Source organism: Takifugu rubripes, chromosome 9, assembly GCF_901000725.2.
Source record: "Takifugu rubripes chromosome 9, fTakRub1.2, whole genome shotgun sequence".
NCBI lineage: Eukaryota > Metazoa > Chordata > Actinopteri > Tetraodontiformes > Tetraodontidae > Takifugu > Takifugu rubripes.
The window spans coordinates 10,218,752-10,245,580 of record NC_042293.1 but is presented as its reverse complement, the minus strand read 5'-3'; the positions used below and the strand labels follow the sequence as shown (position 1 = coordinate 10,245,580).

Below are 26,829 nucleotides of genomic sequence, written 5' to 3'. Positions count from 1 at the left end.
CCTAAACAGGCTTCAGGTGTAATTAAGGCATCAGGTCAAAGTAAAAATTTGATTCTTTCTAACGAGACCTTAATTGACAGTAAATGGGGCTCTCATCAACTAGAGTGTATTTTCTTTCAGTGGAGGGGCTGAAAGCTTCTGTGCCAGTCTCACTTAGAAATATGATGATGATGATGATGATGATGATGATGATGATGATGTGCTCCTGGCTGGTGTTCTGACAGGGCTGTGGTCACAGCCACGTCGATGATCGTTGCAGGCCAGTGTGAGCCGGAAAATCTCCACCATTAACTACAGCCAAGAACTGGACCAAAGTGACGATTATTGATAGGTTTCACTCATGTGCAGGGACCAGTGGGTCAAGCACAATTGATCACCCAGGACTCTGTAACAAAACAAAACTAAAGAGAGTCAGTTGCTTGAACAAGCAGCACATATTGGGATCATCACACAACTAATAAATAACTCATTAAAAGACAAAATTAAGACATTTATGAATGTGAAAGATCCATAAACACTTCCCGGAAAGTAGTAATTGGTTCCCCCAATTTTTACACGACTGTTCTGTGTAGTTGTAAAAAAAAAAAAAAATTTAATTGCCTCACAGTGGTTTGTTCTGCTGCTTAACTGATGCTGCTCCGAGCAAGTGTCCAATTATGTTGGATCAGAAAATAGTGTGCAATATCATTTCAAATTTTGACAGTTTTGACAGGATTTTATACAGCATCAGGTTAAAGGTAAGTGTTGGAAGCAGAGTTAGACTTAAAAACAACGATCAAAATGACAGAAGCAGTAACTCAAATCACATTATGGATTCAACCCGAATGAGGAGATAAATATTCCTGACAACATCCCATCCACAGAGCAGCACTGCGGTGTTGTGGTTAGTGCTGGCACCCCCCCTATGAGAAATTTCGTTTGGAGCCCCCAGGGGGCCACTTGACTTTATTTATGTGTGCATTGTCTTTTACCTTAGTAAAAACTGTTTACCTTTCAATTATTCTAAACAGACTGAAGCTAGAAATTCTTTTTTCCCTTCCAGTTTCCCACTAGTATGCAGTTTTTGCTAAGTAGTAGAGACAAATTCGGAGTAGAGAAAATGTCCTATTTATTGCCCCTCCCCCCATTTTTAAAATAAGATATCCACCCCAGATGAAATAGAGTATGTTTATACTTGAAGGCTGCTTGTCTTGTGGTCCAGGGACGGAGTCACGGTGGAAATGAGCTGTAGATAATAATTACTGTTCTGGTCTCCTCAACCAGAAAGGAAGGGTACATACGTTACAGCCACGATTAGTTTGTTGCTTCATCCCAGACATCGAACCAATTCAACATAAACAGAAAACCCCCTCAAAACATGAATAAATGCAAATGAGGCTTGACTGTATTGGTCATTATGCATTGAAAGAGAATATTTATTAGGAATATCCTGTCCACTAAATAATTATTCTTCAGGTATTCAAAGACAATTTGTTTAATTGGCTCACTGTTTTCGTTAACCAGGCTGTACAACAGCTATTTTCTTTATTGCCGGACATATTTTCCATCCAGAACTTTCATTTACTCACTCGGTTATGTTGTGATGAATGTTTTGTAAGGCTCGTACTGACGGGGTGTGAATTCTGTTCTGTGGCATATTGCTCTTTGCAGTGTTCACAGTGAAACAGCGTCTAGATGTCTGTTCTGTAAGGGTTTCACGTGTTTTCGTGACTTTTGAAGGTCTGTAAATGTGCCAGTGATGGTCTGACATGATTACCTGATGGAGAACTCTGTTTTCATTGCTGCGGGCATAAAAAGTTACATGCACTGCCTGACCCAGTGCAGGAGTGAAGACATGGAGGGTTTTAAAGACAGGAGGCAGTTTTTTCTTTCTTAAACATAGCTGGAAAGGCCCATCTCCAGTAGATGTGGGATTTGTTTGTGAGCTGGCTGCCATTTTAGGTTGATGGCATGTTAAAATGCATGAGGGGCTGACTCCAAATAAGTGCTGATGTTTTCATAATGAAGAAATAAGTGCACTGATGTGTTTTTAATCGTTTTTGGGGGTGACAGTTGAGCTCTACTCCGCTGAGGCATAAAATGTCAGGCATTTTCTTTTGAGTCGTGCACTTCCGTGGGATTTGTTGACAGCAACCGTTGACAGGGGAAATAATAAGAATATCACAAGATTTAAGCTGAAAACCATATTTACAAAATAAATGTGATATTTTTTGTAAACAAAAATGAATTATATAGGCCAAATAGGAAGCTAAATGTCTTGGGAAACGCTGTAGGATAGTTGATTTCTGTATTCAGACCACTCCTTTCTTCTGTTGCTATAATCTGTTTGGCATGATTGGTGAATATTCTGATGTCCCTTCTTTCTGTGCCTGCAGGCTGTGAGAGCGACTTTTGGGGACCACACTGCAGCAACCGATGTCAATGCCAAAACGGGGCAAAGTGTAACCCCATCACGGGGGCCTGTGTCTGCACTGACGGGTACCAGGGATGGCGTTGTGAGGAGCCCTGTGAACATGGTTACTATGGCAAGGCATGTCAGCTGTCCTGCCAGTGTCTCAATGGTGGAACCTGCATCCACGTGACGGGAGAGTGCATCTGTCCACCTGGGTACTCGGGGGCTTTGTGAGTACCGGCATCTCATTTATTCCTCTGTACTATCCTCAGTAGTTTCCATGAAGAATGCTTGTGATTCTTGTCTCGCCTGTGGTGACAGCTGTGGCGAGCGGTGCCCCTCGGGTAGCCACGGTTTTCACTGCGAAGAGAGTTGCCCCTGCCAGAACGGAGGAACATGCCACCACATCACCGGCGACTGTTCCTGCCCTGCTGGGTGGACGGTAGGTCACACAAGCGGTGGTAGGAAGGGAGGCTCAGGACTCCTGGTCACAGTTAAGACACAGAATCAATACTGGTGTTGTTTTTCAGAAAAAAAGAGGGAAAAGACTGAGATTTAAAGCCTCAATCAATATCTGCAATTGCCACCACAATAAGATACCCATTGTGATTAAGATCAATTTTCAATAAAGCCATCCGGTCGAATGGACTATTTATAGAACTTTCAGCCGTGCTGCATCATGTCAAAGGTAAAGCCAATTTAATTGCACTTGCTTGGACCTCTGCCCACCATCGTTCTAATTTTACTACTCTTGACTCCCAAACCAAAAACTAGAGAGATAACAGACCACTTTCTTTATGTGGTATTATGACTCTTTGGCGCACATCATTGGGAGCATTTCCACTTGCATGATGCTGCACTACTGCAGTCCTGTTCTTCACTTGGCGATGTCCAGACCAGTGTTTGTGGAAATTTCTGTCCGCCAATTTGCGGCCATCTGGCCATTTCTGTAATGCTGTGACAAAGGCAATGGGTTGTAATGTTCTGGTTGATTGTTGTAAACCCAAGACAGCAACAATACCAGCCAAAACATGGCAATAAAGCTTTACAATACCAGTGCAACTGTACTATAATTGGGAGGTTACTAAACAGGAATCACTCTAGACTAAAACAGTCGCACAGACCAAAACTATAATACAACTATCGATTAATAATGTACCGGTAAGTGTAAATAAGGTTTCCTGGTCTAGAGGTTGCTGCTAATTTATTTGGCTGAAGTTGTTAACTTGCTGGCTGTTGTTTCGAAGGGTTCCGTTTGTACCCAGCCGTGCCCTCTCGGCAAGTATGGCATCAACTGCAGCAAGGACTGCTCCTGTCGGAATGGCGGCGTGTGTGATCACATCACAGGAAATTGTCAGTGTGCCGCTGGCTTCAGTGGACGCAGGTATGGATGGAGCAGCGACCCCTGGCATGCTGGCAGCTCAGCTATTATGCACAAAAGCTCTGTGAGGTTCTCTGTGCAAACTTTCATACTGTTGCTACTTTGAAAACAATCCAGACAATGGCAGTGTATGTTATATATTAATGCAAAGGGAAGATTCATACTGGCAGTTAAAAACCTCACTCATTGACCTATTCTCTTTGTTGACATGCAAATGAGCCCAAAACCTGACTGTTCCGTGAGGAGAGGAAATTAATGCCACGATGATTCCTCACTCAAGAAAAATGGTGTTTATAAATATCCATTATGTCTTTTGAATGCGGATTTGGTGCATTTAATTGTTTTTTTTTTCTTTTATTTCTTTTTTCAATTTAATTAATCCCATGCTTTATGCTGGCTGGCAAAGTTTCATGTCTAAAGCCTTGATCCTCCTCCACTCCCAGCATGTCCATTGATCTCACCATGGACTACACGCTGTTTGAATCCTACTCATTAATTATAAGTAATGGGCTTGTATTAAGGCCTCATTGAAATCCTCAGATCTTTTTAGTTCCCCGTGCCTGCAGGAGAGGCCCAGAGCAGCTTGGGTTTATTAGTTCAGCTAAAGCAATTGTCTCTCAAATGGAAACACTTCATTGACAAGACCTTTTCTTTACTTTATTATTTTGCAAAATTGCCCTCATTCATTCTGTCAGTGGCAGGTAAATTAACCAGCCAGGAATAATCAGAGGTGTTTGCCCCCCGCCCCACCGTCTTGTATAATAAGTCTATCGTCCCTTGATAAAACTATAGCTGTTATAATTTAAACATGAAACATATCTTGTCCATTTTATATAATTGAGCTATCTGTAATGGCTCTGTTAGGCTCTTGAGATAGACTCTCTATCTGGATTTTATAGTTAAATCCGTATATTTCAGTGGGGGGGAAATCAATTGTTATTTTAGTGGTTCGTGGGGAGAAATTCCACAGCAGTTCTAAATTCAGTGACTGATGATGATGCGGTGGTTTACTCCAGACACAATAAAGAAACCAGAGGTAGTTATGTCATTTGTGATAAATATAAGATTAAACTAATAAAAAAAATAAAACATATTTTGTGGCAACACATTTGTGCAGTGGTTAGTGCAGTCACTTCATAGCAAAAGTTGGTGTGGTGCTTATGTGGAGTTTGAGTGTTCTTTCCAAGCCTCTTTGGGATTTTCTTAAACTGATTTGCTTTTACAGTTTGAAACAAACACAATGAGTTGAGTGAGACTTAAATACTGTTCTTGTTCAGTATCTGAGTTAACAGTGTATTTCCTGTTGTAAACTGCTAACCTGTCCAGGCTGTACCCCTGCCTGGCTCCTGGAAGCATCCGTGTGACCCTGATCAGGACTGATAGGCAAAGAAGATAGTGGCAGATAGAAACACAGAATATGGATGGATCAAAGTAGATTACAAGAAAATGTGCTTCATGAAATCCTCCTGCTGTTCATTCCTGCTGTCCAACTTTACAGTTAGACATAAAATCTTCTAACACACAATATAATTTTATGTGGTTGGCTAATGAAGCTAACACATGTCAGACAGTGATTCTGCAGATACCCTTGTAGGACTGAAGTCTTATCCATGACTAATCATAACTAGTTTTGGAGTGGCCCACATATTCAAATATTACAAATGTGTCAGCAGTGGTATTGATTTTTATCAAAGGGTCTATATCAAAAAGTGATGAAACTTGAGGGTTGGGGTTCGCTAACCTTAGCCCTAACCTTCATTTTTTGATGCTTCGGATGGTATAACATTTGGGGGGGGGGGGGGGGGGGGGTCATCATGTCAACTGGAGTACTCGATGTTTTTGTAGTTCCCACTAAAATAGCGCTTTGTGTCCTCCAGGTGTCAGAACGACTGCCCCATGGGCAGCTTCGGTCTGCAGTGTAACCAAAAGTGTGAGTGTCAGAATGGAGCCAAGTGTCATCATATCAACGGTGCCTGTCTGTGTGAAACTGGCTTTAAAGGCCCTAATTGCCAAGAGAGATTCTGTCCTTCGGGTCTCTATGGCCTCATCTGTGACAAATACTGCCCCTGTAACAGCACCAACACCGTGAGGTGAGTGAGATCTGCGCAGCACCACACATTTGGGCTGGTTCTCTAAGACTAAGGAGTTTATATTCATCCCACTTCTCATTTTTCATGTCTGACTCCTCCAAGCCAAGTCATCCAGTCAGTTGTTAATTGTGACCGTTCATTCAGAATTTTTCACAAGCATTCATAGTTCATGTGGTGGTGGTGATGCAAGAGTTGGGCCCCAGCCATGCAACACATTAAAGCAGAAAGGAGAAAATGATAATCTGCCTAAAATAATCTACCTGAAACAAGGACTGAAGCCACATGGATGGAATTTCTTTCACCATATTCCCTCCCCGACCATCCTCATGAGTCTCACCTGTCTGTTAATCTTCCCTCTTTTTTTATCGTGCTGTAGTTGCCACCCACTTTCTGGTGAGTGCAGCTGCACTGGGGGTTGGACGGGGCTCTACTGTAACGAGACCTGCCCACCTGGATACTACGGAGAAGCGTGCATGGTGCCCTGCAGCTGCAGCAACGGAGCTGACTGTCACCCAGTCACAGGTGCCTGTGTCTGTGCCCCCGGGTTCATGGTGAGTACAGTCTTCATGTCAGTTGCTATAAAGTGTATTTGTTTGTGTTTCTATTTTGATTTGACCTTTACTTTGTGACATGGTTTCATGAAAACATCCATACGCCTGTAGTCATTGACAGGAGACAAAGGAGGAGAAAACAAAAGAAAAATAGTAAAAACAATGAAATTTGAAATGTCTTGGGTTTGCAGATTAATCTCTAAAAAACGATCTGCGTTTTGATTGAACAAACAGTAAGTTTTGGGTGTTGGGCTATATTTTTCAATACAATGTCATTGTAAATTTCCTATTTCAAACCACTGACCCACTTGCACACACTTGTTGGGTGTGCACGACAAAATCTTTTGTTTTTGTGTTATACATGCACCGCTCTCAAAGGTTGTTGCTTTGAATCATGTTTCACGTTATTTGCGTCCGTATTATAATATTTACATCATTGTGACCGCAACGTTCTGGGAGAGGTCCTGGTGGCACTTTAGAGGAGCATTTTATTATTGCCTTAAAATGGATGTGCTCTTTTTGCCCTGAAAGAAATGTTTCGCGAAGTGATTAATGATTTGTTCAACCCTTGTCAGGCACTGATGATCAGAACTGTGTCTTTTCTAAATGTTTCTATTTTTTGTCGAGCAAAAAAGAGAGAGAGAGAGAGGGGGCAGTCTTAGAGCCGTATTATGAGCCCATTCGGTTTAGTGTTTTTTTCCTGCCATGTTGTGTTATTTCACTCCTGCCAAATTACTTGGGTAACAATCAGATTTGCCACGGTAGCTCATGTCGTGCCATCTGACATTACAGAGCAACGGAGGCCGAGAGGGTACGTTCCTGCCAACATTACATTACAGTGGAAATTGCCTGTGTCTTACAGCGCGTCACTGTGTTGAACTGGGCTGCGGAGCAGGGCCACAGACTGTGTCTTAATTTGCTCCACCTGCTCTCTTTGGCGGCTGCTGGGAAGGACTGCTGGACCCATTAAACAGTCCTACAGGGTCGAACTGCCTGAAAGGGGGAATTTTTCGGGTTGATGCGCGAGCCAGCCTCCTGATTGTTTGTTAGTCGAGCTGCGATCGCATCTCTCACCTTAAATGTGGAACGTTTCGTTAAATGCTGTGGCATATGGCGTTTTTGAAAAGATGATAGTGCTGTGACTGATTGCCAATGAAGTCACTTCTCCAGGGGACAGCTGAGCCTCCCTGCAGCATCTTTGTTCTAGAGTCCCGTCGGGAAGCCAACCAAGCAAAGTAGCGAGGCAGCCTGAGCTCCTGCACACTTGATTTAACTCTGGTAATTGGACATGCTCTTTTTGAGTGGGACAAAGTGATTACATGTCACCTATTCAGGCATTGCCTCTTGCAATATGCAGCATTTACTTACAATGATATTTCTCCTTTATTTAGATATTCCATAAGCCCTGTTAATAACATGATATCCAAAATATAAATGCATTCTAAATTGATTTCAGTGTCTTCAGAGTTGGTGAAAACAAATAGTTTCCCTTCCTCTCTGGACTTTCTAGACTCATCAGATAGGTTCAGAGGTCCAATTTCAGTCCTGCTGCATGAATTTAAAACCGCAGTCACTCATCTAGTAGTTAGATGAACTGTTGAGGAGTGAGACTGATTGTTAATTAGTGGTGCCATTTGCATGTAGTCTCAATGGATCCACACTGATCAATGTTGTGTCAGCAAGAGGCTTTCTGGTTTAAAAAAAAAAAAAGCTTTCCAATTACGTTAAAGTACTAATAGGTATGAATTTAGTGCCTTGGCCAAGGACGACCTGGCCGCCTCTCAGCAGCTCAGGCCTCATCCCTGATCCCTGCCATGTCGTTATGTAAGGTCCTGCCGCTCTCGTGCGATGGACTGACAGCCCGTGTATTAATAATGATTCCCCACATGCGGGCTTCCATCTTTTCCAGCTCAGAAGGAATATGAATCAGTCTACTAATGAGAGCATTGCTTTGGCCCTCATGAGAGCATAGCAGCCACTGGTTTCTCCACCGCGAGGGTGAAGCCAAGTGGAATCTGACGCAGCCATCAAAGCAGTCAAATCCATGTGGTCATTTGTGGCTGCATGACAATTTATCCAAGAGTCCAGACGCCAGTAAATTGCCTTTGCTCTGAAGATGGGCTGAACCCTTCCGCCGCTCCCTCTCCAGTCCCCTCGGCCGGTCAAACTTCCATCCCCACTTTAGCCACTGTATGGGAAATGCTATTGTTAGCGGTTTGGAAGCTGTCGTTTCAAGTAGAACAAAGGTTATTGCAGGCGATTGATAAAAATTTCATTCACAGTCCGGCGCTTTTATGTGGTGCACGGGGAGGAGAGATGTTTTAAGATGTGTGTTCTGCCCCTGGCGTCCACTGGCACATCTCCTCCTGCCTTCTGTTTAAACTGAGTTCAAAATGATAATGACAGTGTGCAGTGAGCAGGCAGCATTCCCTTGGTTCTCTGGTGAGTGAAGCAAGAGCTACTCAGGACTCCTCTGGGCCACTAATTGGAACTCTAAATCATTGTGTCACCTGTCACTCAAGGCAGTGTTTGGAAGGGGTGTCTGGGAACCCATAGATCAGCTGTGATCCCCAGCTTATGGAGAAATGAGATGAGTGAGGATGGCGGTTCAAGTGCTTGGCTTTTTTTTTTTTTTTCTTCTTTTAAAATCAGAAATATGATTAAAGCACCCTGCACTGGACATAAAAGATGCATTCCACATCCTTTTCTCATACATTACACTCTGATGCATTGCATTAGGTTAGTCTGCTGCTCTCCCAGTGGTGTGCTCATTAACAGTAGGGAGTTAATTGAGTGTCTGTCGCAGCGTTGGAGATGTCCCTGGGACATTCCTCTGTCTGCTCAGCTCACCTTTTGGTTTATTTGTTTGGAATTTGCATTAATCTCTCTTCCTGCACCATTTCTTTTGGGTAAAATCTCATTTCCAGTCTGACAGTCCTGGAGTTCACCTGTGGAGGCATCACTGGCAGTTTTGGCATTTTGCCGTCTTATCCTTATAGAACTCATCTCAGCAGAACAGTAGTCGTCACTAAAATTACGTAGAGATGATCTGCAGTCTTTGTTGTTCCCCTTTAACTCTCGTCTTTGGGGGCAGCTGGAGATTTTTTTGAGTACTGCATCACTGCGCCATGGAATTGAATCACTCCTGGTGGTCCCATTCTCTGTAAAAAAAAACAAAAAAAAACAGCACCTGCATCAGCCTTCGCTTTATCGTTCCACAGATGCATTTTCAACCACAGCTTACTTTCTATAAAAGAGAAAAGGCCGCAGGAAATAGCAAGGGTTTCTTGGTCAGAGGAGCAGATTAGGTAATAGTTTTCTTATGAATAGAGAGGGCTGTGCACAGATCATCCTCTTGAGCTGAAGTTAAATCAATTCAGGTCACTTTGAAGTGCTTTGCTCCATATTCTGCACACTAAAATTGTCTAAATATAATTCACCCAGCAAGTCAAAATGAGCTGAAATGCTTGGACTCCACTATCACTGTCTTAAGTCTACCTCAGTCAGCATGGTTGTGTCTCATGACTTTGCATTTATTTTGTTCCTCAGGGTGAAGATTGCACAACACTGTGTCCCCCCGGTTTATATGGACCGGGCTGCATGTCCACCTGCTCCTGTCATAATCACGCATCCTGCTCTCCGCTCAATGGCTCCTGCCTCTGCAGAGAGGGTAAAGAAAATTCAGTCCCAGCTGCATCATACTGAATACGAGATAGCCAATGCATAAAAGCCGCCTTGCGCATCTTCAGCCATAAGTGTATCACTATCACATTTGCATGGGTTTTAATGGGATTATCAAATAAATGTATCACCAAAAGTTGCTGTTCTTAAAAAATCTTCACAAGCAATAATCAACAAAATTAATCAATTTTCAATCAAATCTTCTCTGTGTTACCTCAGGCTGGCAAGGTGTGGACTGCTCCATCCCCTGTTCCAGTGGCACATGGGGGCTAGGCTGCAATCAGACGTGCTTATGTGCGAATGGAGCTGCATGTGACCCTATAGATGGAATCTGCACATGTTCTCCAGGGTGGAGGGGACAGCACTGTGATGAATCCTGCCCTGTGAGTCTTTGCTTCAACTGTGGAAGTGGACTTTTTGGTTGTTTTTTTGGTGGGGGGGGGGGGGGGGGGTGCGATGGGTGATTTAAAGGTGTAAAAGTGACTTTTACTGTTGTCAGGACGGCACCTATGGGCTGGAGTGTCGGGAGCGCTGTGACTGCAGCCATGCTGACGGGTGCGACCCAACAAGTGGTTACTGCCGCTGCTATCCTGGCTGGACAGGTCAGTGTTTGCTGAAAAACTAGAGATGTGCTTCCGAGATTGAAACTGTGGAAACATAATTACCATACTGCAACTTTTATGGTTTATGTTTCTGTTATTTGACACTCGGTCAGCAAGTCTGTGCACGCGTCCACTTCCAAGCCCATTGCTTGGTTATGCAAACTGTTGCTCTTTATTGATGCTCTCACAACAAACCTGACTTTCACCGGGGGATCCTTTTTTTATATAGTAGTTTCTCCTTTTGTACTACGGCCCCCAGTGGAGCCCCTTACGTTTACAAAAGCATCTCAGACAGATGCTTGTGTCTTGTCTCCTGCATTTGTTTACAGCAAAAAAAGTAGAAAAGTGTGAATGTCAGAGGAAGGATGAGGGTCATTATTATAAGCATCACATCTGAATGTCAAACACGGGGAACTAGCTGAGGACTTGGTCTCAGAGCCTGGGTGGAGAGGTGCAGTCAGGGGGGGAATAGATTCAGCGGGAAAGGTCAGGCCTGTGTGCGCTCAGCAGCCGGCCACATTCAGCCTCCAGAGCTTTTGGCATTTATTCTGGGAAACAATGCAGAGTTTTATTATCTGCAAGAACGAAGGCGGCGAAACAGGTCTCTCATGCTCTGAATCCTGCACAGGTTGGGACCATCTGTCAGACTTAATTGAGTCACTGGGGTGCAGCGCTGGGGGCAGCATGCAGCCTTGGACAAACATATACATGCTTATGTGAATTCGACAGTTTTCAGTGGGCTCTCAGAAAAGCAGGAGCACCTGGAGAGATTGTGAGTGCGATCCCGGTCGTTGTGGGATAACTATTTTTGAAGCGCGGGCACTTTTGTTTTTCCATCTAATCAGTGTGATTTCAGCCTGCATTCTAGCTGCAAAGTTGACATAACCGCTTTGCCAGGAATCTGGCTTCCAGGAGTCGTGCCTGTGAGGGGCTGAGCTGCATTAAACACCCACAGTTGCTGCTGGACTGTTGCAAGCCTGACATCGGCCAACAAAGGTTTAGAAGAGAGTTGAGAGTGGACACTCAATGGAGAGGCTTTTGGCTAGTCCATTAAAAAAAAAATCACCTTTAATTTTTTTAGGAGGGTTCAGACCATGTAGCAGGTGATGTGAGTGTGTGTGTGTGTGTGTGTGTGTGTGTGTGTGTGAGAGAGAGAGAGAGAGAGAGAGAGCGATGGAAGGAGAGGTTGGCTTTGCTCTCTCTACAAATTGGATAGTGGGACCTCTGGCACTTCTCAGAGAAAAGCCTACTTTGAAGAGACTTCAGTTCTGGCTACTTTCACTCTTTCTTTTTCTCCCTCACTAGACATCCAAAGCCACTCTGTTTGCCACCATTAGACAGAAACGTGTGATGCCCCACTCGCATTCATTTTCCGACTGTAAAGGCAGTCGCAGCCTTTTCTGCCTGGCCTAGCAGAACCTCAAACACACTTGCACAAGCCTTGCCCTCCTTTTGATGTCCATGGCTGTGCCTCAGACTAAATCATTCTTACCGCGCTCCCCACTCATCAGCACTAACATTTCCTCTCCTGTACTCCTAGATTGCAGCCTTAAGGCGGCACAATTTCTGTATAACATAAGTCCCAAGAGCTTACTCCAGGTTTAATTCAAAGGTACCACACTAATGCTCCTTTAATGGTCACACTATTCTCAGATATTCACACTCAAAGGAAATATAAAATGAGACTTCGCACTTAGGGTTGACACTTGAAAGGTTGCCGAGTTTCTGTGAGTGTGTGACACTACAGTGCACGCTTGAGCATGGGGAGAGCAGTTGGATTTTATGAACCTGCAGGTATGGACAGTCCATGAGGTTTCTGGTCCGTATTTTTTGTTATTATGCTAAAAACCGTCAGCTGGAGCAGATGTTCTAATGGACCAGATGCACAGAGAGAGCCCTGTATGGATATTTTGTGTCGCTTGGTCAATCTCTGCCAAACACACTGTGTTCAGAGTGTGAACTTGTCCCCTGAATGCTTCCTTTCAGCTCTGTACACTCTGCTGAAAGGGAATGGGAGACAAGCTTGGCCTCTCCCGAGAGCCAACCCTGTTAATCAACACGGCACTCTGGCAGGGAGCCCCATCAGATCAAAAATAAGGGTTCCAAAGGAAGCTCAGTCTGAAAGGCCGCAATAACGGAAACAGCAGGTTGATCATTCGGGATATAAAAAACCACCCAAAACCCCTTCCTGCAGATCCAGCATGATCGGCCATTGTGAACGCCGTCCTGCCTGATGTCTCTTTACAGATGGCAGGCTACTTGCAATATTTCGGCAATCCTCCTTGGTGCGTATTCACTGAATATTTGTCATCATAATGTGCCCGCAGGAATCCACTGTGATAGCGTGTGCCCACAAGGCTTCTGGGGACCCAACTGTTCATTCAGCTGCTCCTGCCAGAACGGAGGATCCTGCTCTCCAGAGGATGGCACATGTGTGTGTGCAGCTGGATACAGAGGAACATCCTGCAAAAGAAGTGAGCATTGTTCCTGTGCTTAAGACTGAGAGGGGCTCCACAGTACTGACCTTGGTTTGGTGTTTGAAGAATTGTTGAAGGGTGATCCTGCTGGGGAGAAGGCACTTAAACGGCGACAACTGCTTGAGTCCAACCCCTTCATCACTGCTGTCGTTTAATCAGACTTCTCTGCACCCCTGTCACACACCCACACACACACACACACACACACACACACACAAATGCAACTCGCAGTGGGAGATTTGCTGTTCTCACCCTGAACTCATCAGAGGGCGCAGACCCCCCCCCCCCCCACACACACACACACACACAGACACATACTCAGGGAGTGCCAGCTTTGTGTTTCCAAACAGGATTTGTTTGAGGCCCCACTCAAATGATGAACTCAGTGATTGAACTCAGATTGAGAGAGAATTTCACAGCTGCAAGCCTGTAAAAAACAAGTTTTTTGTGGAAGTCGCCGTACAGGCCCCTCAAAGATAGCAGCAGAGTTCACATGAGCAGTGACGTATACGTGTGGGTCTTTCAACAGTTCTGCCTGCAGAATGTTCACGCAGATAATTTTCTCATCAGGTGAGAACCTGAGTAACTGCAGCATTTTCGGTCCAGACTTGAGATGTAGAACTCTGCTCCTCCAGAGGCTGATAAATGTGTATCACACCTGGTGCTTCAATCAAAACAGAACCTATGAGGTGTACTTAATCGTGAGTGGTAATCTTACAAGAACCAATCTGGTTTTATTATTTCGAGCATACTTGTTTGATTGTTTTTCCCAAATCGCTGCTTACAAAGATAACAGCACAGATTGGCTTTTAGATGTGCACTAAAATTAAAATATGTTTTATATAGCTTATGGCTTCTGCCCACATTACAGTCTTTGTTTAAAAGGTGGTTAAAATGAACTTCATTTTGTATAGTACACACTTTGAATAACATTTTCATCTTTTTGGTGTTTAATTAATTAACTACTGTCCTCTTCATATCCCACATGCTAAAAAGCAGACCTCTCTGATATCATTTCCTATTTTACAACAATATAGCTTTCATATTATATTAATGGGGGCTTACAATAAAGTCTCACTCTCCCGCTCCTTCTCCTTCCCTCCCCCCTGTATTTTTGGCTCCTGTTCGTTTGGTCTCAAGTAGTTCAGAACTCTTTGATCACTCTCATTCGATATTGTTCTTCTATCTCACCCTGTCAACCGCTTTCCTTTCCCCTCTGGCCACACTGCAGTCTGTTCTCCGGGGTTCTATGGTCACCGCTGCAGCCAGTCCTGTCCACAGTGTGTGCACAGCACTGGGCCATGTCATCATATCACAGGCCAGTGTGAGTGCCTGCCTGGTTTCTCTGGCTCTCTGTGTAACCAAGGCAAGTATTGTGTCCCTTTGGCCTCTGTCATGCTTCCTGTTTTCAGTTGTGTTTTTCATATTTACAGTGGTTTCTTTGCCTTGAAACCCTTGCATTCAAAATTATATGTCATGTATGGCCGCACATCAAGTGTGTTTACAAAACCAATGCATTTTCTGCATTTTTTTAATTCTTATTTTATTGTATTTCCAGTCAACATACAATAATATCACATTGTCATATAGATAGTGGAGTTTTCAATAGCAGATCTTCGGCGTGGTAGTATATATCACCACAGATCACCTCATTCTGCAGCATAAATCTTCGCTCCATCAGTGCCTTTAGTGCAGACACCTACGTACTGTGGAGTCTCCTTCTAATAATTTACCCCTTTTTTAAATAAATTACAGCGAAGCAGTGAGAGATTTTGAAATTCTCTTTCATGACTTTGAGCAATGTCTTTCTGATAAAAGTTTAATAGGTTAGCTGATAAAAAGAGGGGGGGGAAACAGTTCTCTTCCTAATTTGTTAGATGTTAATTACTGGCGAGGGACAAAGGTCCCCGAAAACATACACATTTTGGAATGATGTAGGCCGTTGTTGTTTTTACTCGTCTCTTGTCCAGCACGCAAAGATATGGGCTAATGATGCTTTCCTGGTGAGTTGAGGTCTCGATCCCCAGATACATCAGTATGGGGTAGCCAACTACATGGCCTAATCACAACCTGCTTAGCAGAACTACAAGAGCCCTGAAGAAGAGGGAAAAGCCAGCCGAAATGTAATCACTATAATGGCCTCACATATAAATGAGTGGGACCAGTCGTATTCACAGGCATTATCTGATGTTCCCAACACCAGGCTATTCTCTTCATCCGAGACCTTTTGATGTATCTGCTGGTGCCACAACTCCCAGATTGTTAGATAGACCTCGTTGAATTTGTCTCGTGGCCTTAACGTAAAAAAACACAATGGAGGTTTAATTGGAAATGACATCTTTTATTGAAGTGTGCGGGAGGGCGTTGAAATATTAATTTCATAAAATATGCATACGGTGGTCTGTGTACATGGTCTATTTTAATTATGTGGTGCATTGCTCATTCGGCTCATGTGAGTGCAAATAGGGCATTTGTGCCACTGAAGGTGGTGATTGACTCCTTTTGTTTAAGCAGATTACTTCATATCCACTTAAATAGTGCGTTATCAACATTAGAGAGGCGTGTCTACATTACCTCTCATGCACTGGGTTTATTTGCATTATATTATCATATATATGTCCAAGTTTAGTGTTGTGACGCTAACAGATGCCAACCAGTGACCACATGCAGGGTTGTTGTTTTGATATTTTGCCTGTTTGTGCAGTCTGTCCAAGTGGCAGGTACGGCAGGGCCTGCACCGAGGTCTGCCTCTGCAGCAACAATGGCACCTGCAACCCCATCGATGGCTCCTGCCAGTGCGTTCCTGGCTGGATTGGAGAGGATTGCTCTCACGGTACGCTTAAACGCCTTTATCCTTCATTTCTTTATTTTGTGTTATCTTTTTTGAGGATCTTTGCTACTCATTGTTTATCCCAGTTCTCATTTACTTCATTTGCATCAGTCGTTTTCATGACCCCCACACATCCCAGAACAGATTGCTTACTTAAATGATTGCTGTTGTACATTATGCACTTAGATTTACGGTACTGTTGGCCAAAGATCATTAGGAGAGCTTTGAGCTATCACACTATTAGAAATTGATGTGTGCCTTTTTATTACCTTAACTGCTCCGAGTAAAAATACCTTATATCTGATAGATATTATGCTTTACTTTAATACATCTTTAGTAGAACACATATGGCTACTCATATATCATCATCTAAATGCCTGTTGGGAATAAAAATGACACTAAATTCCCAGCATTAGCTTGTGTTGACAATGTGGAGCCGTTCCTCGGATGTGGCTGTGTGATCCTGAGCTCAACTGTGTCTCTGGGCTCTCTGGCGCAGCCTGTCCCTCTGGGCACTGGGGCCCCGATTGTCTCAACTCGTGTAACTGTCACAACGGAGCCCAGTGCAGCGCCTACGACGGGGAGTGCAGGTGCAGCCCTGGCTGGACTGGACTCTACTGCACCCAGCGTGAGTCTCTCCGCTCCACCGAGCAGAAACAGAGTGCCACCAACTGTCTGTAATGCTGAACTGCAGCCAAAACACCCGTTCACTTTTTAAAAAAACATTTTATACATATACTGTATATCTAGAACATTTCTAGAACACATTTACTATGAATGGTCAGTTTGTTAGATTGGTTATGCATTCACACAGGGGTTTTGCAGATCAACATCCATCTTTTAACTTTTTTAAATCTATCACCCCAAAGCTTTTAATCAGAGCCCTTGTTTTGTGTCATATTGCCGTTTGATTTTGTATTCTGGTGTGTTTTTCCTTTCCCTGCCCCCCATAAATTGTCCACCCTTCTTGTCATTTAGTTTCCACCTCGTATTAAATTAACATAATGTCATTTTTTTTTCTGCACGGAATGTAGAATATACTTCTTCTCAGTTGCTTCGCGCCTAGTTGAGAATGCTAAACAGACAACAACCCATATGGAGCTTCCTGCTGACTTCTGATGTGACCTTCACACTCAATGTTCAGAGCTATCCTTTGTTTTTTTTCACGTGCATCTGTCTGCAGGTTGCCCGTCGGGGTTCTACGGCAGAGACTGCTCCGAGGTCTGCCGCTGCCAAAATGGTGCGGACTGCGACCACAGCACCGGCCAGTGCGCCTGCCGAACTGGTTTCATTGGGACCAGCTGTGATCAGAGTTGAGTATCCCCGAGGAGGTTGTTCTTAAAGTGCTTTAACTATTATAGATATGTTAAAGTAGCTCTCTCTGCATACAGAGTGTCCTGCTGGTACGTTTGGATATGGCTGCCAGCAGTTATGCGAGTGCCTCAACAATGCCACTTGCGACTATGTGACTGGAACGTGCTACTGCAGTCCCGGTTATAAAGGCATCCGCTGTGATCAAGGTGAGAGGATCTCACAGTGGTCAAGGCGCAGCGCAAAAACTCAGTTTTGTACATCGCTGTTTTCTCTGTAGCAGCTTTGATGATGGAGGAGCTGAACCCGTACACCAAGATTAGCCCAGCGCGAGGCTCGGAGCGGCAGTCTGCAGGCGCTGTCATGGGAATTATCTTTCTACTTCTCATCATTATGGCCATGCTCAGTCTGTTTGTGTGGTACAGACAGAGGCAGAGGGACAAAGGGCATGAGAGCCAGCCCACTGTGTCTTACTCTCAGGCGATGCACCTCACCAACACTGACTATTCTCTCTCTGGTAAGACGTCTCAGAAAGATATTCATTTGAATTATCAAGATGTTGGTCTAAGAATGATCGTAGTTTAATGTTGAACACAGGTGATTCCTTTTATGTGGTTGTTTAAAATATTGTCACTCAAATACCCACATGTTATTTGAACCCTCAGAGTGTGGCAGTACTGTAGCAATGAGGACCAGTGTTGCTGAGGTCAACCAGAGCCAGGGCAGCTGCAGCAGTAGTGCCCAGTGTTACCAGACTGTGGCCCAGTGTAACGTCTCAACCATCTCCAGCAAACTGGATGGCAACCAGACCCTCAAAGTATGAGCACTGCGTGTGTGTGTGTGTGTGTGTGTGTGTGTGTGTGTGTGTGTGTGTGTGTGTGTGTGTGTGTGTGTGTGTGTGTGTGTGTGTGTGTGTGTGTGTGTGTGTAACGTTTGGACTATGTGGCAGCAGCACCAACCTGTGCTCTTCCTTTCACAGTCAGGCACCCTGAAAAGCAGAAACGGCTCAGAATGGAGGGCCTACTGCAACCTCAATGACATAGGTCAGTTATCCTCTCTGTTGCTGTGAAGTATCCCGCCCGCGCTGAATGTTGTGCAGCATTATACCTTCAAGGACAAAGAGGAACTTGTGATTTGCACCAGCATCATACAGGCCTCTCCCCTACTGGGAATGAAGATGAAGATGAAGCAGTGTTTTCTTGTTAAAGCTAACCCTGTGCTCTGATTCTGATAGAATGTTCAGGGGGGAGAGAGAAGGCAGTAGCACGGAGGTGAATAGGGGTCAATATGAGCTCATTAGTCCTTTTTCACTCCCCCCAGTGGCACATTTCTGTATGGTGGCTAGCTGTGGGTCAGCTGTTGGACTCTCCGCCTGTAAATTATAGAAAATTAATCACTTGGGGGGAAAAAATATCAATAGAACGTTAAATCTCTGGCTTAAACAACCTACTACTACTGCTACTACTACTACTACTACTACTGCTACTACTACTACTTTAGCTGCAAAAATAATTAATAAATGCTTATACACTTTTTAAGCTTGAGTAAGGAATATATTAATACACACTTTCTCCTTTAAAGATATACCATTATTGGTAACGTATTAACATTGTAAAATATTTAATCTCCATATAGTGTAATTAAGATGAGGTACCTGATGCACAAATAACAGTTCTACAGTTTTTGTTATATTTTTTTATTATTTCCTGGTCTTTTGAGGTTATTTAATAAGACTATAAATCATCTAGTTATCACTGCAAAGGCAGTGCAGTGTCATTGTTTATTTAACAGACTTGACTTAAAAGTCAAAGTTCTCAGTATGCACTATTTTCATTTTATATTAAAGAAAATCAGTCATCTAAAAGAAAACGTCGGAGGTTCCTACATCGAATATCAGAATATTCCCTATCTGGCCTGTTTTGACACATAATGTTTTGGGGAAATATTCTATTATCATTCAGCAGATGAGCTGGAGGAAGCTGACACCATGAGCTAAGGGAGACATGCTGTATATATATATTTACATCTCACCTTTCCCTTCATCACACCTTCACTGGTATTTCCTGTCAGCCTTCACATGTGCTGTCGCTGACACCTCTTTACGTGTGTTCCAGACGTTCAACAGGGGGACACACAAACACAAAGAGGCACCAGAAAAGGTACTAACCGTGTGCGTCACGTGTGTGTTAAATCTCATAACTGCTACATTTTAAAAGTCTTTTCCAGCCCATAGCTCATGTTCTTTTATTCTTCATGATTTATGTGAAAAGTCTACACTTTGGACAGGCTCATGGTGGGCTGAGATATTCCTCCAGAGCTAATTGCTCTCTGTGGCTCAGTGCCCATAACGTCATTTTGTCTCCCACACTTGGAGTGTAGGAGACCGCGGTGTGAAGAGTGGACCCAAAAGAGCTTCGCTGCGGTCTCTAATGAGGCCTCTTATCAGACTGATGAGACTGGTATGGATGAGATGAGCCTTCCACACTCTCCCCTTTGTACTCTGATTACTACCTACATTAGTCACCTGTCAGGCACAAAAGAAATGGAATTTCTCCAGAATGACAATGATTTTCATTACCACGGCGAAGGCCACGCTCATCAACTTTTAGCGGAAGGTTCGGGCATCAAGTAAAAATCTTATCGTCTGCGTTTGCGCTGACTGTGTCTTTGTCTTGCGGCTCCTGCAGATTACATCAAAAGCTCCATATGTAGCAACAGCTCCTGCTCGCTGAACAGCGAAAACCCATATGCCACCATCAGAGACCCACCAGCTCTGGCCTGCAAGCACACCGAGAACAGCTACGTGGAGATGAAATCCCCCTCCCACCGCGAAGTGCCCTTTGGCGGCACCGCCACCCTCCTGGGCGGCACTGGCAGGAACGTCTATGACGTTGGTGAGTGTGTCGTCGCTCTGGTGCGTGCAGCTCAGCAGGGTTCTGTGGCGTTTGTCCCCGCTGCTCATGTGCCCCCGGGTGAACTCACACACGCGTGGCCCCGGTGAGAGTTCATCTGTGCGAGCTGTTCCTCTCTCGTTTCCCGCGGGGGAGACGCCGATATAAACTATTCAGACCGAAATCCGTGCGTTTAACAAGAAAACATATCAAGATTTAAAACGGAAATTTCATCAGGCTTTCATTTCAAGACGGTTTCGAAAAGTTTATGTTTATAGCTGCGTTGCGTCACTTGCGTCCTTTAACAAAACTGAAATATTACATTCTTGGTGTCGAGTTTTACTGGCTCAGCCCAACTTTTTTGTCCTGTTTTCATTTGTTTCGTGAGACAGTAGCATTTAGGCATCTGTTATTATGGGCCTCATGTTTCCCTTAGCAGAACTCCATCTGTCGATTATAGTTTATGTCAATTTCTATGTCAGCGTTGTGCCCCCGAGATGATAAATGTTGTCAGTGATTTTTAGTATTTGTAATTTATAATGATTTAAGAAATCCTATTTTTAAGCTGACCATCAACATCTTACCGCTAAAGACTTGTTTTCTCACCAGCCATTTGTTAACCTGGTGTGAGCTGGTTTTTTTTTACATTTTATATAATCTATATGTTGTCACTACATTTGAATGAAGGTGTTAAATAAATAATTGCTCGGTTTTGACATTTGATTTGTTCTGTTCACATTTAAGTAAGGGGCACTGTATCACAACTTTCCTGTGAGTGTGTGTGTCCGTGTGTGTGTGTGTGTGTGTGTGTGTGTGTGTGTGTGTGTGCACGCGTATGTGCGTGCGTGCATGTAGTCCTCCTCCCCCAGTGTTTCTAACCATCTCTGTCCCACTGTTTCCTTCCTGTTTCCTCAAACCACCACAGAGCCCACTGTGAGTGTCCTGCAAGGACCCAATGGAATGGCCACCGGCTTCTCCCAGAGTCCCTATGACATTCCTCGTGGCACCCACATCCCCGGCCACTATGACATACTCCCCATGCGTCACAGCCCCCCGCACACACCACCTCCTCCCCCAGAAAGCCCCAGCTCCCTCCTCTAAATGGGGCACCCTTCGTCAGGCTCTGACAGCATGCCTGCACCCCAGGCATCATTGAGCCAACCGACCCCCCCCTCCCTACCCCCACCCCCCACCCGCCATCTCTGTGTGTTCAGTTAGGTACTGAGATGGAGTCTCATCCACATCTGAACTCTCTCTCTGGCTCCCACTGATGCTCTTTCTCCAGCTCTAAAGGGGGGAGGGTAGAAAGGAGCATCCCATACACCAGCGACCATTCATCCTTGGTTTTTTTTTTCCTTAAAAGAGAAACTGCTCACAAAACGACACAGCCTTTTTATGGACCCCCTGAAGTGGAACACAGCGACTTCAACGGCATTAAGGGCGGCATACGTGGCTTGGCTGGATATGATTAAAGATTCGAATGCTTTCAGCCCAGGATGCACATTTATTATTCTAGGGTCATCCAAGTGATTCTAACGGCCCCTACACAGAAGTGATTTTCTCCGCAGCCTGGATCATTTTAAAGCAGGTGATCATTAACTACATATAAATATCAGAGTTTTACGAGTCGCCGGGGTGCGCAGCAGCTGCAGACGGCAGATGGGGCGAGGTCGCTCTGAGGTGAGCAAAAGTCAAACAGACGACAGGTGAGAATGAACAAAGTTCGATAAAGCTTGGCCACCAACTTCATGTTGTTCTATATACTGATGCCCAGGTGCAATTACAGAGTTAAGTTTGCATCGCTGGTTTTATTTTGAAATATTCAAACATGCAGCAGGTTTTAAGGATTAAGTTTCCCTCCACATGGTATAATCATCTGTTTTTACATGTCAGCCTTTTTCTTGCAGATGTCTTCACCTTTGTTCTTAAAAATTTGGTCTTAGGCGATGGCTGTGACCTTTTTTAAAAATTTTAAAGCTAATTGCTTCATTTATGATTTGTATTATTGTGATAGTGTTTTTTCTATCAGTGTGCCACTAGAATTATGAAAAGATAAGCATGATGGGATGACCCGCCAATGTAGATAACATTGTTTATCCTCTTGTGAGATGATCACTGTCATTTTGTGAAGAGTTTTATGAAGATATTTAAAATGTTCTTTCTTCAGTCAAACTGTAAAACGGAGGTTTTATCTGACCAATGACCCAGAAATATCCTGTGCAGTATCATACAAAGGGAACTAAATGTAAAAATTCTGAAATATTAAATGTTTATACCAGGTTATTTATTTTTATTTGTAAATTGTACTGAATTTATTCTCACTATCTGAATTCCATTACACCATCTGTCTTAGCAATAACATGCTGACAATCGATTCTCCCCCTGCCATACACACACAAACGCACACACCCACCTCTCATCAGTGACGGACATTATACAGAGTTCGCTCAGTGTGGTGACAGTGGATCGTATGCTATGTGACTGCTTTTCCTTTACGGAAGGTTTTACCAGTTGCTGTCATGCCAATGCTGCTTGTGGTTTTGGTACGTACGGTTCAAATAAAAAGCCTATTCTGCCCTCGGAAATCGTTTCATTCAGGTCAGTAACTCCAGAAATGCGGAGGAGAATCCCCAAAGAGGACCCATCTGTCTCCATTTGGAGCACTGCTCATTGAAATATCATCGCAATGAAAGTTGGCATGATGGGCTTCGTCTCCATGGATACAGGGTTATCTTTAATAAATGGTGGAGCAGCTACAGCCAGGAGTCTATGATGTAAATTTAAAATAATGTCCTGATAGTCTTCATATCTTCACCAGATCTTATCAATATACTGAAACTAACGATGACATTCAGGTCAGTGAAGGCAACATTTGCTGGTTTAAAACTCCTCAGGAATGGAATTCACTGGCGTTACGTGATCTGTCTGTATTTGTTCTGAATGGAAAAAAATGGGATCTTTTAACTCTCAGAGTGTTAAAGACAACAGTGGCATTTATTTTAAATGTGTTGAATGCCAACCAAGGCCAAGGAAGACACTGCTGAAGAATGCCAACAAGGAAAATCAAATTCCTTCCTGCGTGATCTCCTGGTAAATGGAATGAAATAAATCCTTGCTGGATCTGCCTTTTGGAGGAGTCATTTCCAAACCCTTTTCTCAAAGATTACCTGACACAAGTGCAACACTGCTGCACTGATTGTGATTTAGCATCATTAACATAGTCAACTGAGGGACTTTTTATATTTATCAAGAAAAATACTTAATTCCACAGTGAGCCTGGTATAACTTAAATTAGCAGATGTAATTTGACACAAAGGACTTTCCAAATCATAAAAGTGGGCATTTCTCTTCAAAACAACATAACACAATTTATGTTTTTCAGTCTTTGTGTTCCGTTTTTGGAGTCTAAATAAAGCAACACAGAACAACGTGAAGAGGCTGGATTTGATTTCAAACTGCAGCCGAAAAGATCAACGTTCGGAAGAAGAACCAACATTAAGAAAAGTTTCGGAAGGAGGCCAAACACACTTTCATGTTAGACCAACTTTGTCCAAATGATCTTATTTGCATGAACCCAGTCTGTGTATTCTTTCAGAGCCTCAACTGTCTGATTATTAAAATATGAAATATTGCAGGGGCACAAAAAAGTGCAGCATCTTTGCTTTCCAAACACAGGCCTCAGGCACCTTCCTTAATGTCTGACAACTCCATCCTTCAGATAAACCTTTTCTGTTGCACCATAGAAGTTACCACCGGGAATAGGCCGTTTTAGACCCCGGCAGATTCGCACCTTTGCTTTGTTCGCTGCCGCTGTGACCCACCGTTTTTGCCTGAGGCTCCTGTGCAGCTCATATGAACGAGGGCAGATCTACGCAACAGGAGGAGTTAGAAATTACCACCACACGTCTGCCTCTGTTAATGTCTCGGTGAATGCAGGTGCTGAGTGTAATAGCTGTGAACTCAGATGAACCATTCGACTGCACTCAGCTGCAGATCTTTAGTGCAGTCACGTCCCGCAACAGGAACTATGAGGATCAATCAGGCCCGAGCTGGGTGTCTAATCCTTAATTCAAAGGCAGGCTGATCTTTAGTTCTTCCTTCTTTGTAACACGAAGGTCTAAATGCACATCAATTTATTTGTCCAAATCACTCTAGTTAGGGAGGAAACCAGAGCAAACAGAGAAGGCTGAGGTCAACAGAGGCTTAAATAATGATAAATTGACATGGGTGGACAGGAGGAATCCATTTTTAATGAGGAGGAATTTAACAATTTCATTTTATAATTATTACGTTTTTGTATATGTGTAAAGAGAAAATCACTAATTCATTTCAGACAATTTATGGTTAATGCAAAATAGATGAAACATCATTTTGAGTTTGCCTTTAATCATATTAAAGGCCAAGAATGGTCTTGTTCAAAGTCACCCTCATAATTTATTCATTTGGCTTTTAAGGGGCCAAGCTTGTTTGTAGAGGATGAAATCCTTAAACAAGTGTCCTGCATATCTGATTAATTAAAGTGATTTATTAATCTTCCTCCTTTTGGGGAACAATAAAACATGGACACAGTGTTATTAGAAAGTAGCTGAGCGGAACAGAAGAGAATGGAAATAGCTTCTGTGCAGATAAACAAGTTATTTCCACAGCAAGGCCACGGGGGAGTCAGCAGGGTGTGTGTCAGACACACGGTCATAGAGCTCAGAGAGACATTTACTGGACATCGCTGCAGCTAAAATGACTGATGAGGAAAGATGCATTCTAATTCCTTTTTGGTTGGAATCCAAGCTTTGTCCTGGTTGCGGTGGGACAAGAATGTCCCCAGAAACTGCAAATTGGTGTTTGCAATCAATTCCTGCGGTGGAGGTGCACAGCAGCAGTTGTCCCTGGATGCTTCTCTTGTTCCATCTGCTTTGTATCTGTCCAACATTGTTAGAGTCTGTCAGGTGATGCACCTAACTGTTCCCTGTGTTGTGTAACTGACTAGTCAGATGTTTCTGGGATGTGTGTGTGTGTGTGTGTGTGTGTGTGTGTGTGTGTGTGTGTGTGTGTGTGTGTCCTTGTGGCCAGTGAGGACATCTTCTTAACCCTATAAAGCCTGACACATCAAAAAATAGCCAGAAAATTCTAATTTTTTGGAAATGAGATGTTTATTGAACCTTTTAACAAAATCCCAATTTTTTTTTATTTTGTTTATGACATTTTTTTTGTATCAAATATGATACATTAGGCGATTTCGGCAACTTTTAGCTCACGACTATGTTAACTTTAGACACAAAAACAAAGTTTGCCCATAACATTTTGACAATATAGAACACGAACAACAACATTTTTCTCTTTGGTTTTTTTGCATAGCACTTTTTAGCACAAGAGGCACACTGCAGCCTCTTTTATGGGGTGGTGTTGGAGTTGTTTCTGGAGAGGACAGTGGTCTGCCACGCTTGATTTTGGTTTAGAAAAAAGAGACGTCTCAGAATCTCGCGTATCAAATATGATACAAACGGCTTTAAAGGGTTAATCTCAGAGGGAAATTCCATGTGTGCCCATGCTAGCATGTCTATAATGTGTAGGTTACCACAGGTACTACACGACATGATCACATGTGGTCAGTGTCATAGGAATCCATCTACAACAGTCTCAGAGCAGGTGACATTGAAAAGAAGACGTAATAGTGGAGCGAAGCTATACAACCTTTGTATGCTGGGATCTGACTATAGTTTTAAAAAATGGTTAAAATCTGCAAAAGTCTATCTGTCTGTCTGTCTGTCTATTTTCGATTTTTCAGGACAATCTTTTCTCAACGGTGACTCAACAACATTAATTTGGATATTTTGAATCTCCTGATAATTGCTTCCATCCCCGTTTTAATATACACTGTATTCATCACTTTCCAAAATGTTACACATTTTTTAAATGTTATTTATTTGTTTCTTTGTTTGTTTTTAATACAAAATTATGCAAAATTGAACATATTTGTACTGCCCGATGTTCCGGTAGCCATATTGTTGTGTGCTGAAAAGGCCATGTATTTTAAGGACCACAAGGGGGCAGCAGAGGAAAAGACGAGGATTCTACCTTCAGTTTTCTATCGAGCTGGACGTTTTGAGAGCTGAGAATGCAAATCTATTATTATTATTATTATTATTATTATTATTATTATTATTATTATTATTATTATTATTATTATTATTATTATAACCATTTTTGAATCAATTTCTGATCAGCTTAAAACCCAAAACAGTTATCTGACAAAGAAGTGTTCAGATTTGTTTGACGTAACGTAACGTTGTTTGGCGTAATCTGATTAAATTTTTTTGCTGGTTTTACCCTTTACTGTTCTGACATGTCTTGTTTTTGTATTTTGAAGGTCAATGAGAGCCACCTAGTTTGGTTTGTGTGTGTGTGTGTGTGTGTGTGTGTGTGTGTGTGTGTGTGTGTGTGTGTGTGTGTGTGTGTGTGTGTGTGTGTTTGTTTATTTTTAAATGGAAATTACATTTTTAAAAAGGCAATGGTCACACTGGACTATTTGTTTATACCACCAAAAATCAGACATATTGTCTTCAAGGTCGCCGTAGTGACTTGAGCGAGTAACATTCATAGTTGTTCTCAGTTTATCAACACGAACA

General features: G+C 43.1%; 1 protein-coding gene across 8 annotated transcripts in view; it reads left to right on the top strand.

Moving 5' to 3' along the window:
• The window catches only part of megf11 (multiple EGF-like-domains 11), a 51,891-nt gene extending 30,123 nt beyond the window's left edge, over positions 1–21,768 (top strand). For 4 of the 8 annotated variants that reach the window (XM_029842349.1, XM_029842354.1, XM_029842352.1 and 1 more), the window contains 20 exons: positions 2,376–2,622; positions 2,714–2,834; positions 3,640–3,776; positions 5,651–5,863; positions 6,240–6,414; positions 9,964–10,084; positions 10,315–10,478; positions 10,595–10,697; positions 13,025–13,171; positions 14,406–14,540; positions 15,879–16,007; positions 16,504–16,632; positions 17,188–17,316; positions 17,396–17,524; positions 17,596–17,832; positions 17,981–18,132; positions 18,295–18,358; positions 19,430–19,474; positions 20,003–20,209; positions 21,132–21,768. In XM_029842349.1, coding sequence (XP_029698209.1) covers positions 2,376–2,622; positions 2,714–2,834; positions 3,640–3,776; positions 5,651–5,863; positions 6,240–6,414; positions 9,964–10,084; positions 10,315–10,478; positions 10,595–10,697; positions 13,025–13,171; positions 14,406–14,540; positions 15,879–16,007; positions 16,504–16,632; positions 17,188–17,316; positions 17,396–17,524; positions 17,596–17,832; positions 17,981–18,132; positions 18,295–18,358; positions 19,430–19,474; positions 20,003–20,209; positions 21,132–21,307 — 2,960 coding nt within the window. In that variant the 3' untranslated portion in view covers positions 21,308–21,768. The remainder of the gene's footprint in view (positions 1–2,375; positions 2,623–2,713; positions 2,835–3,639; positions 3,777–5,650; positions 5,864–6,239; positions 6,415–9,963; positions 10,085–10,314; positions 10,479–10,594; positions 10,698–13,024; positions 13,172–14,405; positions 14,541–15,878; positions 16,008–16,503; positions 16,633–17,187; positions 17,317–17,395; positions 17,525–17,595; positions 17,833–17,980; positions 18,133–18,294; positions 18,359–19,429; positions 19,475–20,002; positions 20,210–21,131) is intronic. The other 4 variants (XM_029842353.1, XM_029842350.1, XM_029842356.1 and 1 more) reach the window with 2 other exon arrangements.
• Positions 21,769–26,829: the final 5,061 nt, after the last annotated feature.